We start from the raw sequence: 18,217 nt of genomic DNA, 5'->3' as shown, positions 1-18,217 counted from the left end.
GAAAGCTCAGGATGTGTTTTAGTGGTTTCCTCTCTTTAGAAGAGAAAAAAAAAAATTAAAAATCAAACAATAGGAAGCAGTCTAGATCTGCTCTCTCTCCAGTGATAATTATCTATCAAATAGTGCTAATCTGAGCAGATATTCTCAATTTTTGGTCAGCTGTTTTAGAGCCTAACATGTGGTTGGATTTGTTGAGTGATAATGGAGGAAGAAGAAGATATATAGTGATGTGTTTTCTTTTACTTGGATTTTATTCAAGCTGCCTGCAGTATTATTTATGGATGTTACACTTTCTTTATTAAATAATCCACCTCTAAAGTCAGACCATATATCTAAAATCAGTACAAATGCTTGGAAAGCTTATGGAAAGCAAAGAACAGAAAGAAATGTGTTGTTTTGTAAACAGAATAAACAATAGTGATTTTTGTAATATTGTTGTGCATTTGTCTGAAGTGAGTGAAAACATACTTAATGATCTGGATAAGTTTTGTGTTAATGGGTTAGAAAGTATGCTAAATCTCTGGAATTTTATTGTGGACTTCTGCCAGTGCTGTGTATTTTCACTCAAGGTTTCATCTGAAACAAATAAACAAGCAAAAACGTCTTATTTTGAAGGTTTCTGAATTTCCTGTAATGTAAAATCCCTCTTAGAACGAGGTGAGATGACTAGTTTTTGGTTTTGAACAGGCAGATTTCTTTAACAGTGTAACTGATAGCAAAGAATGAGAAGGCATTCAAACTTGACACAGTTGTTAGTACAAGATCTACTGATCTGCAGAGCTACATGAGCCCAGCCAAGAGGTTCTCCTGACCTACTTTTAGGTAACAAACTTGGCTATCACTGACGCTTGAGAAATGACAAACATTAGATACCATAGTATCATAGGTAGCAACCCAAACTAAAACCTTTGGGACTTAATTACTTTTTCTTTAAAATTGTGTTTTCCTTCTGTTGTTTGTGCCAGAAGATGTTTCTTTGGCAAATTGTGTAGTCTGTGGAGTAAGTTACTAGTTTTTCAAGAATATGTCTGTATGTGTAACAGGATAAATGTGGGTTCTGGACACATACAATCAGAATTTTCTAATTATCTGTGTTTATTTGAGTTGCATATATACCTTTCACAACCTGTGTCCCTACTTTTGAATGTAAAAAGTTAGAAATCTCTAAATGCCTCTCAGTTCATTCTCCCACGTGTGGAAGAAATTAAGAGTATCTAGTAGAGGGATTTTTAATGTTTGCTGTAGTACTACTAACGATAGACTGGTTTAAGCTCTTAAACAAAAGCATTCTTTTTACAAAAGACTAATAAATAGTTCTGGTTCAACACAGTAATTTAAAGATTCCAGCTTTAAAAACTTGCCAAACTGGGAGATGTTTTCCCCATTTATGATGTGTTTTGGGTACCTGCTTTGTTTGAGGGACCCTCATATTCCCCTCTAAATTGTGCGATTTGTAATTCCCGCTGAAAGCCAGCTGGGGTTCTGGATTCATCCTTGTGAGATTCCAGTGGGATAATGCTGCCCACCCCTGCCTGGGAAAAGAAATGTTGCTGTTTGCAGTGTGATTTGAGCTTTCAATCCAGGCATAATTAGGAACAGACGGCAAAGTAAGGTTCTTTGTGTGTGCAGTGTGTGTGAAGCAGATTGCAGCAGTCCAAAGCTCTTCTGGCACAATTACTTGCAGCACCTGTTTTTTTCCTTCTTGTATTCATCTGAGCTTCATTTCTTCAGCCTTCACATTTGCATTCGTGTGTGTTCTCTGAACTTAGTGTTCCTTACACAGGTTGGATTTGCTCTGTTTTGTCCATGATTCTTACCTTTGAGCTCTCTTTCAGTTATCTGTTGAAAATAAATCCTGTTACTCTTTCACTTGCTTTGCTGGCTCTTCATTCCCCATCTGCTTGGGCCTTCTGCTTAACTTTTCCATTCCCATTGCTTTCAGCCACACCAGTTTGGCTTGCTTTCTCTGCTTACTGTCGTACTCCAAACAACTCCTTGTTGTGCCTTTATTGGTCTTACTTTTCATTTAGAAAAGTCAGCTACTTCTCTTGGCCACTGTGAGAGGCAGATAAACACAACTAAATTGAGTTGGTGTCCCCAGTAAGGCTAGTGACTTTGCAGTATTAAAGCTTGCTCCCTCTGAGCAGTGGTTTTTCTATACTATAAGGAAGCCAGTTTTTCTCATGAATCTTGTAAATGAATCCTAAAGTTCAGTCTATGTAAATTACATTTCCTACTAGAAAAATAAGCTGTCTTTGGAAAATCTTGCATATTATGGCTTAGACATATGGTCTTATTTTGTGTGCCAGTACTGGTGAAAGAAATCTGTTTCTTTCAAGGATTGCTTTGCTATGCTGAGAGACTTAAAACTGGTGCTTCTATACAACAGCAGAAACTACTTTTGAGACCGACTCTTTTGGGGAAGGAGAGTCTAACTGGTCCCTCTTGAAACCAGTCATCCTGGTTTGGAAGGTTGCCACTCCCACTTCACACAGCAAGTAGTGTAACCTTTGCCAAAACAGTCAAGACCAGTGGTGAAATAAAAGGTTTTGTTTTGTTGTGAAGCTTGCCATTAAGCTCTCAGTACATAGTCATCAGGGGTGATTGTGAATATCTGAAGGCTCCTAGCCTTCACATGAAATGGTCTGAATAGCATCTGGCAGTGTCACTACATTATAAATAGCCAAGGTACAACAACCACAATGAATTTGGTCTACTTTTCCATTTCAAGTTCCTACCATAAGCTGTCTAAAACCCCCCAAAGGCAGTTCAGTTGACTAAAACTAAAGAGCAGATTTTTGTGCTCTTTGATGTACTGTTGGTTCAATTTACTTTGCTATTTGAGTTCAGAAAAAAAGTATGTGTTTTGTTATATGAACTTTTCAGCCATTTTATTGCGATCCTTTAATCTTCTAGAGAAAAAGCATGACACCTAGAAATGGAAAAATCTGTGTTAGTGTCAAAAATCTGTCTGTGCTGGGTTTTCTTGTTACTGTTTCTTTTCTTATCTCCCTACTTTTTGCCCTTGAAGACAGTGCAGATCCTTGACATTCTCACGTGGGAAATCCTGTAATAGGTTGCAACAAATGCATGTGAAGAGTATCTACTTACTGCGAGCCTGGAAATAAGATATACTCTCAGATATGTGTAAATAGTAAAACTAACAAAACCCCAGTGATGGCTATGGCTATATTGCCTATGCTAGATGAACTAATATTACTATAATATGATTTTCTTTGTCAGCTGGTCATTTAACCACCAGGTACCTGGTGATCACTAAAATTCATTTAATTAAAGCAGCAAAGAAGTGTCTGTACTTTCCATGTGAAACAACCAGCACTCCCCCCTCCATTTGCATAACAATGCATAGAAAGTTAATGTGCCCTATAGGAAACTTCCACTTAGGTGATCAGGGCTGGAAGTGATGCTTGTTCGGCACCTGTGGATCCACTCGGACATGGATTTCAGTTAGGACTTTGTTGGAGAGGATTTTTTTCTTAATGTAGCCCTTAGTATCTGTGGTATTTTTGCATATTTCCATTTACTGTAATGAGAATATACTATTTGAACTTTAGGAATAGAATAAGTTTAGTGTGCTGATTTGTGATATGGAGGTTAATAAAAAATAGTATGTTTATGTCTTTCGGAGTTGGTTTTGTTAGTGGATTTTTTGTTCAATTTTGCATGAAAGGGGCTTAATATTGGTGTTACTGTCTGGTTGACATGTTAACATTACTCTGGATTGTTGAAAGGTTTCAAGAAATGGACAGATGCACTTTGTAGTTCACTACAAAGTAGTATACAATAGTACAAAGGTTATATAATTGGTGAAAATTGATGATCCTTCATCTTTCTTAACCTGAGCGCATCTCTCATTGTTGCCTAAAAATATGTTGCGAACAGGTATCTTAAGCTTAAGGACCCCATGTAAGGCTTAAAAAATACTGTTTGAAGTATGTCCTTAGATCTGTCATTTTATTTTATTCTGCCTTCACTGCATCAATGCTTTTTTGTGGGTGTTTTTTTTCTTTTGTGAAATGCCTTAGCTGTTTGTCTGAAAATACTGTGTTTTGCCAGTTTGTTTCAAAACTTCTTCCTCTGTGTTTCTGGTTGCTTCATACTGTCTTGTGTAGATGCTGTGTTTATAGGTCTGCTAATTCAGTGTGTCCAGAGCAAGCTTACACCAAGGACAGTGGTTAAAGCTCACTCCAGATTAATTAGGTTTAAACGAGATATTCTCATTTTGTACAAGTGATGGGTCTGGCACCATAGTCTTTGTTAGGGAAGGGAGCAGTTATTCTGTTATGTAGCTAGAAAGAGCTTATAATGAGTCTGCATAATTAGATTATAGGAAATGTGAAAAGTTAGAATAGAGGAGCACTATTTCCTTCAGATTCAAATAGAATTGTGTTTAATGTTTACTGTCAAGTTACATTTTTCAACATCAAGGTAGAAAATTGTTTTTTAACACAAGGGTCTGGTTTTTGGTTTGTTGTTTGTTATTTTGTTTTGGTTTTTTAGATTGATTTTTTTCTGTCTAGTTTTACTTTTCGTGTTGTTTTAGACTCGAATTTCTGTGTGTGGCACAGTTAGATAAAAGGGCAACTAATCCTTGGGTAGCAACTTGAAATGCATCGGGTCTCCTGAGAGGGGATTCTTGTCATTTTTTCACCTTCGCGAATTTTCTTTCAGGTAGAACTCTTGTGTGCCTGATAGCAAATTCAGATGGTTTTATATTGGCTGTTTTCCTTAACTACTACTCAGATCTTATTTCCATAATGCTCACTTTCCTTCAGTCTACTGTTTGCTTTGATGAGTCAAGCTCTTTTGGAGAGCAGTCAAATAAAAAAGTGATTTATACCCCATTTTATCACAGCTTTTTCTGTGATTTTTTTCAGTCTAATCTTTTCTATGCAAGCAGATACTATTGATATGCAGGTTGTATCTTGGCAAAAGCAGAGCTGTATGAATGCATCTGGTGCAGCAATTTTAAATGGAATTGTTCTACTATTAGTAGATATCTTCCTTCAATTAACTAGCTTTTTGCATACTCTGGAAGGCTTGCATGACTGTAGAACTGGTTAAATAACAGTTTTAGGTTACAAAATCAGAGTTCACACTAAAGTTTTAGACTAGTTGTGTCTTTTATTCCCTGTTGAGTTTTAAAGAGTTTGCCTTCCCAGTCAATCTGGCCCTTCATTGTATTTTCCTCCTGTCCTAATCTAAAGGGATTGTAGCAAAGTTCAGGTACGATTATAATTTTCAGGAAGGTGTCTGATGTATGACAATGTGTACTCTTCTATCCCATATCTGCTATTTCAGATGCTGTAAAAGTCCCAGCCTGTGGTTCTACTAATGACCGTGGCTACTGATGACTAGATGGAGTGTTTAAGTATTCAAAATGGAAAAATAATAGTGAGAGTACTCAAAGTCTTAAGTTGGCCAATTTTTTTGTCACTTTGTTCATGATAACGTGAATCCTCAGTGACTTTTCAGCAGGAAAGTTCTTTATTTGCAAGAGAATATTGCAAATAGGATGCCTATGGTTACAGCAAAAAACTGAATAACTGTCTACCTGCTGGACAGCAATTAAGGCTGTGCTTATAGATCAGGTACATTGAGTGTAAATTTTGCATGTTGCTTTACACTTTGTTCTAGAGTACTGCCCAGTTCTGAGAAAAAATGCCAAGATTTGATGTAACAAGCTCCTGAAACAAAGGTTTTTTTTTCATGTATACATGTACTACCACCCCTTAGACTGAGATAATGAAAGTAAGTTTCCATCTGTAGAATTCGAAATGTTTGATAGGTTTGCAATATATGCAATAAATGTATATGACAGAAAGGCTTACAGATCACATTACCAGGCTGTGGTAATAGAAATACTATAACTATAGTATTCCCTATGACAATGGAAAGTATTAATCTCATTTATTTTGACTGGAATAGTTCATTATAATTCTAAAAAAGAGAAAAGGGCACCACCTAGGGTCCCACTCAGACTTCCCTGTGTCTGTGGAGTGTGCCCAGAGGACTAATTTTGAGTAGACACGTCACTTTAGGCACAGTAAAACAGCACACTACCCATGAGTAACCTGATAATCTGTGTACCTGGTGTTGCTCAACGTGACAGTGCCGTCCATCTGCTCTCAGGTCACACCTCTGTAGTTCACCAGGCTGGCCAGTGCTCCTGTCACCACTCTGGACAGTCGGGAGAACGTGCACCATTGTAGTAGTAGAAGCAAAGACCACAGCATTGAGATTGTTCTCTGCTCTACACAGCTCTGTGTTAATAAAAAATTTATTTTTGTTAATTGTTTATCATGCCAGTGAAATGAAATTGGATGCTTAGTCCTATCAGAAGTCCAGAATAAAGTAGTTGGTAATCTGATTAGTCTCTGATAGGTAACAATAAAATCTGTTAAGCATATCAGGTTTATCAAATCCCCTCAGGATTTCAGGGCTTACTAACCTGATTATTTGGTTAAGTACTTATTTCAGACAGATGGAATTTTTGGCAGTTACTGAAATTCCTCTCCTACTTACATGGAAATCGTGCCTGACTCTCAAATAACACCTGATTTTGCAAATGTAAATATTGTATTTTGGAGACTGCATGCCTGGCAACTGTGCTTTATTTGTAAAATTGTACAGTTAGAGAGGTGTTATTTGGCCTTGTTTGGAATAATTCTGGTTAACAATATATTTTATGTCAGCTGATATTATTTTAATCTAAATTCCCTTCATAAATAGGGATTCCATGTCAGTCATTCCACTGATAGCATTGCAGGCATCCTTTGATTAGAGTTACATATTAGAGATATAGGGTACTGACTCATAGCATCTACAATACAAGTAAATTATTATTTTAAGTAGAATAACAGATATGGTCTAATAAAACCTCTTTCTATTTAATGTCTTTTTTTTAAAAAAAATTGTTCAAATTATGCTATTATTATATAAATTTAATATCTAAAATAAATCTGCACACTGATACATCTTTAGAAGAAAACAGTATTGACAAAGGTGGTAATTAACAAAATTATTTTTGTTACCATGCTTCATCCAGGGGGCTAGAGCTCTGAAGTGGCCTACAACCAGTGTTTTTAATCTGTAGCATAGGTAAGCTGTATTGAAAATTAAAATCTGGCATAAGAACATGCTCAAAAGTTTGTAAGTGACGTGGTAAACTGCTCTTGTCTCTGGTTCCCATAGGCAGAGCTTTCCCAAGTAGTAATATCGTTGAGGGTCAGTACATCCCAAAGGAGTTATAAAAGAATAAAAATGGCTCAGAAATATCCAGGGACAAAAAACCAAAAAAAAAAAAAAAAAAAACCAAAAAAAAAAAACCAAAAAAAAAACCCACAAAAAAAAAAACCCAACCCAAAAAAACCCAAACCCCAACATAAGAATATTTGTTCAGCTTCTCTGGCTCTATAGTTTAAACTGGGTTTTAGCCTGCTGTTTGGTCTAGGGGCAGCCAAGAGAGCCAAGACAGGTCTCTTAGCTGGTAGGATATCTCTGCTAGGGAATTGAGTCAGGAGACACACAGACCACAGCTGATATTAGTTAGTAAGCCTGTTATTAATTAAAGCTGTTCTTACAAACAGAATCAGGGTGTCACTGTTAATGAAAGATAACCACATCCATTGATCCAGCTCACTGTTGGCTCATGCCTGTTTTGGTTGTAGCTCCCAGGTGAGGGCGGCCATAGGGAGACAGACACATTTTGAGACAGCCAGCTCTGATTTGAAAGTGTATAAATGCAGCTCTAGCTATTTTTCTGATTGCTTTGGGATTAAATATCCCTGTAACAATATGAATAATTCAGAGTAATATGATTTTTCAAGGGAACATGTGGATTGAGGAGTCAAAAGGATGGTAGAGGCTTGATGTAGCAGGCAGATACAGGTAATTAGTGCCCCCTGAGATACAGTGGTGTGTTGTGCCTGGCTGTTGCCTGGTGCTGTGATAGCCTGCTATGCAGTGGATTTATAGCTGATACTATTGCCATAATGAGCAATATTGATTGTTCCAATACCTTTGAGCTTCCCAGTTCTAAGTGCTTATGTGTGCAAACCTGAATTTGGTCTGTAGTCGATATAGTAATTGGAGCAATTTGAATTAGTGACTGCAAGGTACCTATTCTAGAATGAGCTTTAACTTTATCTTGTGATTATCATAGATGGATAGGTGCCTATATTGCATATGGATAACTAAGTCTTGAATTATAATAGACCCAAGCCATCATCCTACATTAAATCACAGCATGCAATATATTTTTATACATTATTATCTTGGTGACTTTTACTGTTTATTTGTTACTGTCTGCTGTTTGTGTAATATGGTCTTCTCAAAATTAGGGTGAGGGGAGATTATGCAATGCAAAAATATTTTACTCTTTATATGTACGATAAAACACATATATAGAAATAGTGTCTTAAAACTGGTTTGCTTGCTTACGTTCAGATAATAGTTTACCTTAGCTTAAAGGATTGTTAAAATAAGAATTCTGTGATGTGTCATTTCTGCTGTGCTCTCTGAATCATGCTTGTGTGCAATCACCATGTCAGCTCACGGCATGGCTGCCAAGCTGCCCACACATTCCCATGATGAATTTGCCAAGAGAAGTCTGAAAAGTCTCCTTCTGGCCATCTGCTTTTCTTTTGAGTCATAAGTCCATGGGTGTGTGTATTAGCTACTGTATTTATCTGGGCTTTATTTGTTGGGAGCTGGTTTTGACTTTTGTTTCAGTTTCCCCTGTTGACTTGACTTTTCATGTTTGCTTTTGAAAATCCTGTGGACTTAGAATTGAGCTATGAGTAGGCTTCAGGTCACTTGATGTTTCTGGGAAAAAAAATTGTGTATTCAACGCACTGCAGTAGATCTACCACAACTCTAGAAAAACAGCTTTGAAATATAAATGCCAAATGTCAAGATATAGTTTTTCCAATTAAAGTGCGTGTTAAAAAGCTGTGTTTAAAGAAAAGCCCATAAAACCTGTGCCTTTTGGCATTTTATAGTTGCAACTAGGACAGTTTCTTCTTTTCTTGTATGTTCAGAGCTGTGTCCACTAGGTATTGTATGTTGTTTTTATTTACCTTCAGCCTGCCTCACAGTCTGACAAGTCCTGATGGATGCCTGTGCGTGGGTGCTTATCAAAAGGAGCTCAAGTGCTGTATCTGTGTTGGGTTCTGCTGTTTACGCTTCACCAGTCCTCCTTCTCTAGCTTTTCTCCTTCCTCATCTTAACCAGGGCAGATACCTGTCTGTGTCTGGCTTTCCAAACTCCGGTGAAGGCACTTAATTAGCAGGATTCATTGCTAATTCAGGGATCTCAGCTGTAGGCCGAGACCTATACAAGATCTGTGTGTTAGGTACTGTAGAAAGGCAAGAAAACCACAGTTTCTCTGCTAATGGACTTTTAATCACTGGTTAGTATACTGATTTTTATGCATAATCCAGAGTTAACCAATATGCCTCATGAAATGCCTGATAGAGAATCTGAGTGTAGTTTTGGGGAAAAAGAATTTTTTTGAAAGACAGCAGATCTGTCACACAGTGACTTGTCTACTTGCAGTCGAATACTTTAAATAACATGTGTATTATAAGTGGTTATCAAAGACTTTTGGTTCTGAAAGCAAAGCTGTCATCTGTATGTGTTGCCAGAGGATTGTAACAGAAAATTAGTATTTTCATATTCAGTTTTCATTTCTTAACTCTATGCTATTCATCTTTGAACTGTGGTAACTTTCTGCTGTTGAGCATATTTTTTCTTATTATCAATTTGTATTTGTCATCTTTCTCCCTAGCCTTCATAAACACCATTTGAAAGGATTTCTTTTGTTCTCCAAAATTTTAATAATCCAGATTTTGGCTTTTTTAAAAAATGAAACTAGATTCAGCTATTCAAGCCCTTCTTTTGTATGTAGACTTTACAGCAAATAGTCTTAAAAAGAAACATGAATCTATAAGTTAATGCAAACTGACATTTTGCAGAAATATTTTTTCTTCAGGTCCAAAAGAAACCACCTTAATAGAAAACTGTGTGTGAATTTACGCCATTAAAAAAATTAATCTCTTTTCTTACCTACTGGAGTAAGAAAAGAGACTAATTTTATATAATTAGGGTACTGGGGTACTTCCTGTGACTGGTGTGGTCTGAAGCGCTGGTTGCAGAAGAGATGTTTGCCCAAATAGCTGCATTAGCTGCCTCTGCTTGTAAGATTTTTGGCAGTCATGACAAGTGTGGGTAGAGAAAACAGAAGAAATATCTTTAGCCGTATGTACTGCTCCAACACCAATTTCTTGCCATGAACCACATTTGTTTTCAGCAGAATGAGTTCATTATGGAGTGTTGTGCTCAGATTAGTTATTCTAAGTATTTCCTGGTGTATTCTGCCTTGACATGAGTGTTGGACATGGAGTATTAGAAATATTTATCTGATTTCACTGAAGTCATGTTTGGAGAATAAAAATGAAAATGGAGGGGAAATGTTTGTAAAACTTTCTTTTCGCCTGTTCATAAGGTGACTTTTTTAAAAAACAAATTATATAAAATATCTCAAAGGGATTTGCAGATCATTAAACTCTTAAATGTAGTTTAAAACACTTGAAAACCCATATGTTCTATATTTTTATAGAGGTTTTATAAAAATTTCATTGAATGTGTGAAATTTTGCAGAGTTGTGCTTTTAGTTTGTTTGTGTGTGTTTTTTTTTAATATTCTGATCCTAAATGTTTATGACATTAGGTGTCTGAAACTGTTTTTATGTAGCTCATACCTAGCAGGATTGTGCATGCATTTTTTTGCTTCCTCAGCTAAAGAATTTTTCCTTAAAATAAATTAATTTTGACTTGGATTCCTCCCTAACAGTACTAGTATAGTATGAAAAGCTAAAATTGCTGAAGGCTAAAGCTTGACCAGCAAAAGAATTACCTGCAAACAATCAAGCATACCAATGATCATGGTTTCCTAAGGACTGCATCTAGTTCTGCAGTTGAATTTCTCCTGGAGGCAATCTTGTACATAAGTGGTGTGAGCAGTGTGGGATGATGTGTGACTGGCAACCAGAAGTGATGCCACTGATTCTTCATTTGGGACATATTGGGGAAAAAAAACTCTTCCCTAGTAAATGAAGAGTGTTTTTGGTCTTTCAGCCAAAAGCATTCATCTTATTTGCATGCCCTTTTTTTTGTTTGTTTGTTTTTAAGAATGGAATTGCAGGGTTCTGTAGTCCATTTGTTCAAAAAAATGATTCAGATCTTGAGCAGACAAGTATTGCAGGCAGCTGTGAAGTTTTCTCTCAGCTTTGTCTGGCAGAGAGCTCCCTGGCCTCTGGGGATACCAACTGCTGTGGTGGCATCCTGGAAGGAGTGGTGAGGTGCCACCTCTTCTCTTTCTGACTGTGGCAGCAAATGTTGAGCATATCTGAGTCCCTCAGACTTGTGTGCTTTTTTACGCAACATTGTTGAAATTTCTTCACTGTGCTTTTATGATTTAGATATACAGAATGAGTTTTTTAACAGAGTTTTTTTACTTTTTGATGGACTCTGAGACAGTGATGAACCTACTTGTCCGTCCCCAAAATACTCTAGAGACTGTAATTTTCCTCTAGCAGTATTCCAGCAATTCAGAGATGGTGGTACTTCTAGATATACATCCTTGCTATACCTTTTCACCTTCCTCCTCATTTCTTCCCTCCCCCTTCATGGATATGGGAGGCTCAAATATACATGTGAGTGCTTGGGCTTGAGTACTGCTGTTGGTGATTGTCTCCTGAACCCCTGAAGTCTTACAAGCCTTCATTTTTCCCTTCCAGAGACTGATGAAAGAGTCACTGAGACAGAGAACCTTGGATGTGGATATAGCTTCCTCTTCTAAGCCAGCCTCCTTCTACGTGCTCTTAGGTTAATACCTTTGTAGCACACCTGCAGTGAGGCCAAGAGGAGGAAATGAGCTATTCTTCTAAATGAGTTGGAGTTTTTAAAAATGAAAGTTTTAGTGTACTAGAAAAAAAATGGCTAGGTCTTGGGAGAAATTGGAGAAGGATCCCTGCAATGAACACTGGCTGCCCTTTAGTGGAGTTGAATCTCATTAGTGCATGGAGAGGATGCGCATATTGCTTTAGTACACTCTTTTTCTAGAGAGCTTTATATAAACCTAGCAATTATACGAGCTTCAGGTATTCTGTCTGAAGAAAAACTGTGTCAGGGCAATCCAGTTTGTATTAAGAGAGGAAACTTGTCTCTGTTCACTGTGAACAGAGGCTGAGACTGCTCTTGAAGTATTTTGAATATGCTCTCTGTCTGTTCAAGCACTACTTGAAAATTCAGTTGAAAGCCAGTGCAAAAAGCTGTCTGATACAAGATGATGCTGTGCTGTTTATTCTGTTTTGTGTGTTTTCAGTACTGCAGCTGAGGAAGGGTATTGATGTATGTGTAACTGCACTAGAACAACATTGTAGATGAGGGGCTTTGGGGAGGTGAGCAGAGGACAGGCAGTTAAGAGTGGAGTTGATAAACCCATAGACATTAAATAATGAAAGAGTACTGAATGATGTGCAGTAATAGAAGTCACTGCTACAATCACAAAACTTCACAACATTACAAATTCAAAATTAAATGTGTTTGCAATGGGTTACATTTCTTGAAAACTCAGAGAGCTTTCTGTGTACAACTGAGAATCTGAAAGGGTATTTCTATGTAAGGAGCAATAAAGTAAATTAACCAAAATTTTGACCTTTGAGAAAGGAAGGTAATGAGGTAGCTGAAGAATAACTTAGTTTTGCCAAAAGCAAACCAGAGCATTTAATGAAACATACGAAATGCAGCTCTTGAAGAATTGCAAACTCTTAACTGGGAGGGTTGATAATAACTATACTTTTTATCTCTGTGATATATATATAAAGCATAAAGCAGTGAATAAATCAAAACTAATTTGGCGGAGGTTAATATTTATGGTTGCGATCTCTTGCCCTTATGCTGCTTTTAGATTGTTATACTGTTGTTCTTACAAATGTATTTGTAATAGAAGCTACAGAATAGAAATATCCACATAGTTTATAATAGTTCGGATACTAGATGATGGAAGTCTGTCCCATCCAGGTGTGCACAAAATATGCCTCTGTAAGGGAAAGGAGTGTGTAAACCAAGCTGAACCTAGAGCCCTCTCTGCTGGATGGCCGGGAAACAACAATTCAAACAGGAACACATAAGAATTTTTATGTAGAAAAGAAAATCTGAGGGTAGAACAAGAAATCTAGACATAACCCTTAAATCCTACGTAGTTGAAGTCTTCCCTGTTATAAGCAGATGGAATAAGGTACACTTATTTTATAAAGTGGCCTTCTCTTATTGAATTATCAAGTCATATATTTTAATGATAATTCTTTTCTTCTGAGCAAATATGGGATCTGAGGGGGGAAGAAAAGAATTAGCGTTTCATCTTAGAAATTTGAAAAATTAATATCTGTGCCAAAGATGAATATTCAAGTAAAGGATTTTCTCACCATATAAATCTTAGGGGGTGTAGGTAGGTGCTGTGTTTTTGTAGTAATGAACCAGAGAAATCGATGCTTAGTGTAAAGCTGTAGTAATACATGGAGAATACACTATTCCAAGATGAAGTACTTTGTAAAAAAGACATTTGGCAAGATGTAATACATGTGTTTGTTTTAAAATAAAGTATATTTTCCTGTTAGAGGGGAAAACCCTATTATAGTAATTAAAGACCATATTTTATTTAATGTGAAGCCAAACACAGACATTCAGAAATTTTTTTCATTCCACTTGACTAATGGAAACAGGGGAAAAGAATTGCAGAGAATAACTGGATTGTCACTTTACTGCTAGCACTAGAAGATCCATTCAAACTATGCAGCTCCATGAAGTCAGTCACTTGGAACTGATTCTGAAGTGTGCATGAGCACTCGTGGGTTTTTTAAGCCCAAAAAGTCTAGAGGAGATAAGAGGGATCAACACTGAATAAACTTGTGAGAAGTGTTGGCTCTTCCTTCTTCCATGATTTTTCAAGATCGGATAGCAGCTGAAGACATTCATGACCTATCTGGTCACAGAAAGTTCATTAGGGAAAAAAAAATGCAGCATTTGGAAACCTCTGAAGTCTCCCATATGTGGAGAACTACAGCAAAACAGTTGCTGATCTTTATTAAACTTAGTTTCCCTTCATTTCCTGTCTAGAGAAGGAGAAGCACATTTTGGAAATGTTTGATGTTTTGTAAACTGTTCATTATAAGACATTTCTTTTTCTTGAGTTGTCATTTCACTTAAGGTAATAACTTGATTAATGTCATTATAGAGCAGAGAGTGTGATGCTTTAGGGCTTTTTTCCTACTTTTTTTCAAGTCACAGTGACATAACCACTTCAAAATTTGGATTAAAAACGGAGTAAGAGATGTAGCCTCATAAGATATAGGAATATTTTGTAATATATTTTTGTACTGTAAGAATAAACCCTATGAGGTGACTATTTCTGAGAAAAAAAACAACAAAACAAGAAACAAAAATAACCTGGCTAGGTAACCAAACTAACTGGCTGTAGTTACCACAGCAGAGTAAAGCTTCAGCAGCCAGAGTGCTCAATGCTGTTGTGCTAAACCCACAGTCATGTTTCTATTGTAAAGGCATCATCTTTCTTACAGTAGCTTGGGTAATTTCTGAAGGTGTTTTAGACAGACAGATCTCATTAAAAGCAGAAAAAGAGTGGAGTGAATATATGACTTCTTTCTTCTTCAGTTCTAACTTAGCAGTTTTGCAGGTATTACTCTGGGGTTGTCAGGAGATGTTAACTTGTTCTGTCCTGAGATGGAGTTGTTGTATCTGTACAGGTCTTATGGCTCAATAAAACCTTTTCCCAAAATAATTGCACAATTCTAAATTCTGTTTAATTTTAAATAGATTTTATGATGCTGACTTTACCCGGACTGTGATTTGCTGTGGAAGTTTTCTTTAATTAATTACCTCTTGTGTACATCTGTACAAGGTTTTTATTTTTATTTTTGTTTTTTTCAGGGCATGGCTTTTACCTTGGAGGAGAGGCAACAATTGAATATTCATGGATTATTGCCACCCTGCTTTCTTGGTCAAGATGCTCAGGTTTATACAATTCTTAAGAATTTTGAAAGGCTGACATGTGACCTAGACAGGTAAAGTATGGCTATGAAAATTTATCCTATGCACCAATTCATGAGTCAATTTCATAAAAAATTCACTTTCACATTCAAAAGCAATCAAGTCCTACTTTAAAACTGTAATCTTCCAGTGCTGCTCATATAAATTTTCTTTGATAACCATATGATACAAAGGTCACCAGAAGCAAATGAACTCAAATGAAAATGAAAGTCAGTAATGACTTTACATACATATAGATACATAAGCATTAAAACACAGTAAATTTGAAAAATGTCATGAAACTAATATGTAACATAGTATTGCTGTGCTTGGGTATTTTTAAGGAAAAAAATCTGGGAAGGGCTTTAAATATTTATGAATACTAAATTTTTTTCCTAAAAAAATCGTATGTTATAGGCTCTAGAACAAAACATTGTTTCTTCATTTCTTCCTCCTGTGCCTTGCTCTTCTCTGTCATGGGATGTCTTTCTATCAGTATGTAATATATGGCCTCTAGGTACCCATCTGTTAGAGGCAAGACTTTTTTATAATTTCAAGTTGCCAAAACCTTTGTTTTTTATGGATTCAGAATAGGATGAGGACAGCCTTCCTTGCAAGCGAAGAGCTTGCAGTTGTGGTGTCTTCTGTCGGTTAACTCAAGTGCTCTCAAGAATACCATTATCAGTTATGATCAGAGTAGTAGCTTCCCAGGCTGGAATGTTTATGAGTCTTGAGTTCCTACATATATAAAAGGGTAAAATTTCATGAAGCCCCCTGATTCAACCATTGATGTTAACGTAGGAGAAAACATTCTCTGTCCTTCTGTCCCCATCTCCTCCTTAACCCTGCCTTGAGGTAGGCCCTTCATGATATGGCTCATTGTTTCATGTGTTTCAGGACATTTAAAGCAGTTCCAACTGCTTGTTTCAGCTTGAATTGCTGGAATTTCTCTTCACCTATAACTTGAAAACCAGAAGAAAAAAGGTCTTGCCCCATTGTTATATGTAATTTTTAACTAGGAAAAAAATTTTCTGCTACTTCAGTTCATAGCAGAAAAACACTCCTGTTTCTCAAAACATCACAGATAGCATGTCACAGGTCTAGCTATTCAACAATCAAAAGGAAATTTTATTTTTAAGCAAAAAATTCTGGATATTCAAGTGGCTTTTTGCCTAAAGGAAAAATTTCTTCAGGAAAGGAAGAAAGAATTAATTTATCAGTTTTAAATGACAGAGTATTAAAACTTTGAATGACATGCCTTTTGAAGTGCAATAAAAACACTGAGTGCTGAAATTTTGATTGCAGTGGGAATAATGAAATAAAAATAACTGTCTCCAAGTATTGTGGGAATACTTTGCAGCTATCTTTATTATGTCAAAAAAAAGAAAGAGAAATCTCTCTGTCTTGGGGGTGGGGAAGGAAATATTTTTTAAAGTATAACTAATCCATGTATGAGAGACAAAAATAATACAAAAGTATAAAGAAATATAATATGGTTACAAATAAATGTAAACAAAATGTTTTCCAGAAGCCATTTGCTTCAGAGAATATTGTTCCAAAACTGCCCCATTAACCTTAAGAACTCTAAAAACTTAATTAAACAAAAACTTAGTGTCATTCTTTCCCACCTATGAGTCTTTGGCGTTTTCTCTTTTCCAAATACATGGTTGGGTAAGGAGGAAATTTGTTTCCTGCTCCTGTGACCAGACATCTGTAAAACAGAAGCGTTAGCATTAAATTTTTCCATCCATGTGTCTTGAGCATTAGACTGTAGCTTGCCATTTTATACTATAAAACCAGTTTTATTACAATGCCTGCTTTAGTATAAAGGTTATATTGTACTGTGCAGCTTTGCAGTACAAATTTATTCTTGTTAATTTGGTTTTAGTGATGCAGTTCAACTGAGAAAACTAGCAAGTCTTCTGTTCACAGAAATAGCTTGAAACTATTACCAGTTAGGCTTTTTTCTCACTAATGTGTCCACTAGTCAGAATACTTCAAATAAGATTTTAGTAATTAACATATAAAAAAGTGAATAGCTGTGTTTATTTTTTCCATTTTATTCTGTGACACGTGTCTGTGCTCTTTTCTCAACTGTAATTTTGGGTCCAGATATTTGAATCTTCCCCTTACAGTGTGAATAAATATTGTGGCCCCATTTGTAATGCTGGAGAAGCTGTGGTAATATCTCCATGCATGGGAGATGTTCCAAGCCTGACTGAACATGGTCCTGGGCAAACTGCTCTAGTTGGCTCTGCGTTGAGCAGTGGATCAGATGAGGCAATCTCTCTTCCAACCTGAGCTAGTATATGCTTTTATAACACAAGTCCATAGTACTTCAGAAATAAGTTTTCAGGGATAATCTTGGATCGATGCAAATTGTGTAAATTAAGTCAGGTCATCCCTTAGGAATATTAAATTATATAAATCCACAAGTACCCCCAAATGGAGTTTTTTCTTTAAGAAATCATATTTATACTCTGTCTGAACACCCTAAAAAATAAAACACACTAATAAAACATTAGGGTTTTATTAGCAGATCTAAATTGACTATTCATGTCATGCTGTATTTTGATAAAAAAATATTTTCCTCGTGTATTATTGGGGCTTTATGTGATATTTTCTCTACTTTTTAGCAAAATAACACTGTGTTACATGCAGAGGTCTACATTTAAGACCACTGATGAAAAGACTTGGTAACATTTGCATGAAGAAGATACTTCCTTTTAAGACTGTAAACATTGACATCTTGAGCTCTTTGCAGATAAAATTCTTCTGTGAATTGAGAGTGCAAAAATCTACATGTGCAGAATGTGACTTGCAGGTGTATTTATAAGTCAAGGGTCTGACAATTTCATTGGAATATGTCAGTAAAGGGCCTGCTTGGAGAACATGTGCATTACATGTGGTGAGCTCAGTCCTCAAGGCTATATGTGAACTCTGGTCTCCTGTATTTATACTTGTATCAAAGAATTATAAAGAAGAGTGAAGGTGATCCTGCCACAATTACTCCTTGATTCTCTTCACTGATGAAGAATGGCCGAAGCTTTGGCTGTTTTAACTGGAACTTGAAATCTCAAGTGCTC

The 18,217-nt window shown here is 36.4% G+C and overlaps 1 protein-coding gene across 2 annotated transcripts in view; it reads left to right on the top strand.

Moving 5' to 3' along the window:
* ME1 (malic enzyme 1) overlaps nucleotides 1–18,217 on the top strand; it is a 153,891-nt gene that overhangs the window by 23,756 nt on the left and 111,918 nt on the right. For both annotated transcript variants that reach the window (XM_068183962.1, XM_068183964.1), the window contains exon 2: nucleotides 15,033–15,166. In XM_068183962.1, the coding sequence (XP_068040063.1) occupies nucleotides 15,033–15,166 (134 nt within the window). The remainder of the gene's footprint in view (nucleotides 1–15,032; nucleotides 15,167–18,217) is intronic.

Source organism: Anomalospiza imberbis, chromosome 3 (genome assembly GCF_031753505.1).
Source record: "Anomalospiza imberbis isolate Cuckoo-Finch-1a 21T00152 chromosome 3, ASM3175350v1, whole genome shotgun sequence".
Taxonomy (NCBI): domain Eukaryota; kingdom Metazoa; phylum Chordata; class Aves; order Passeriformes; family Viduidae; genus Anomalospiza; species Anomalospiza imberbis.
The sequence above is the reverse complement of the archived record's forward strand: the minus strand, read 5'-3'. Positions and strand labels throughout refer to the sequence as shown.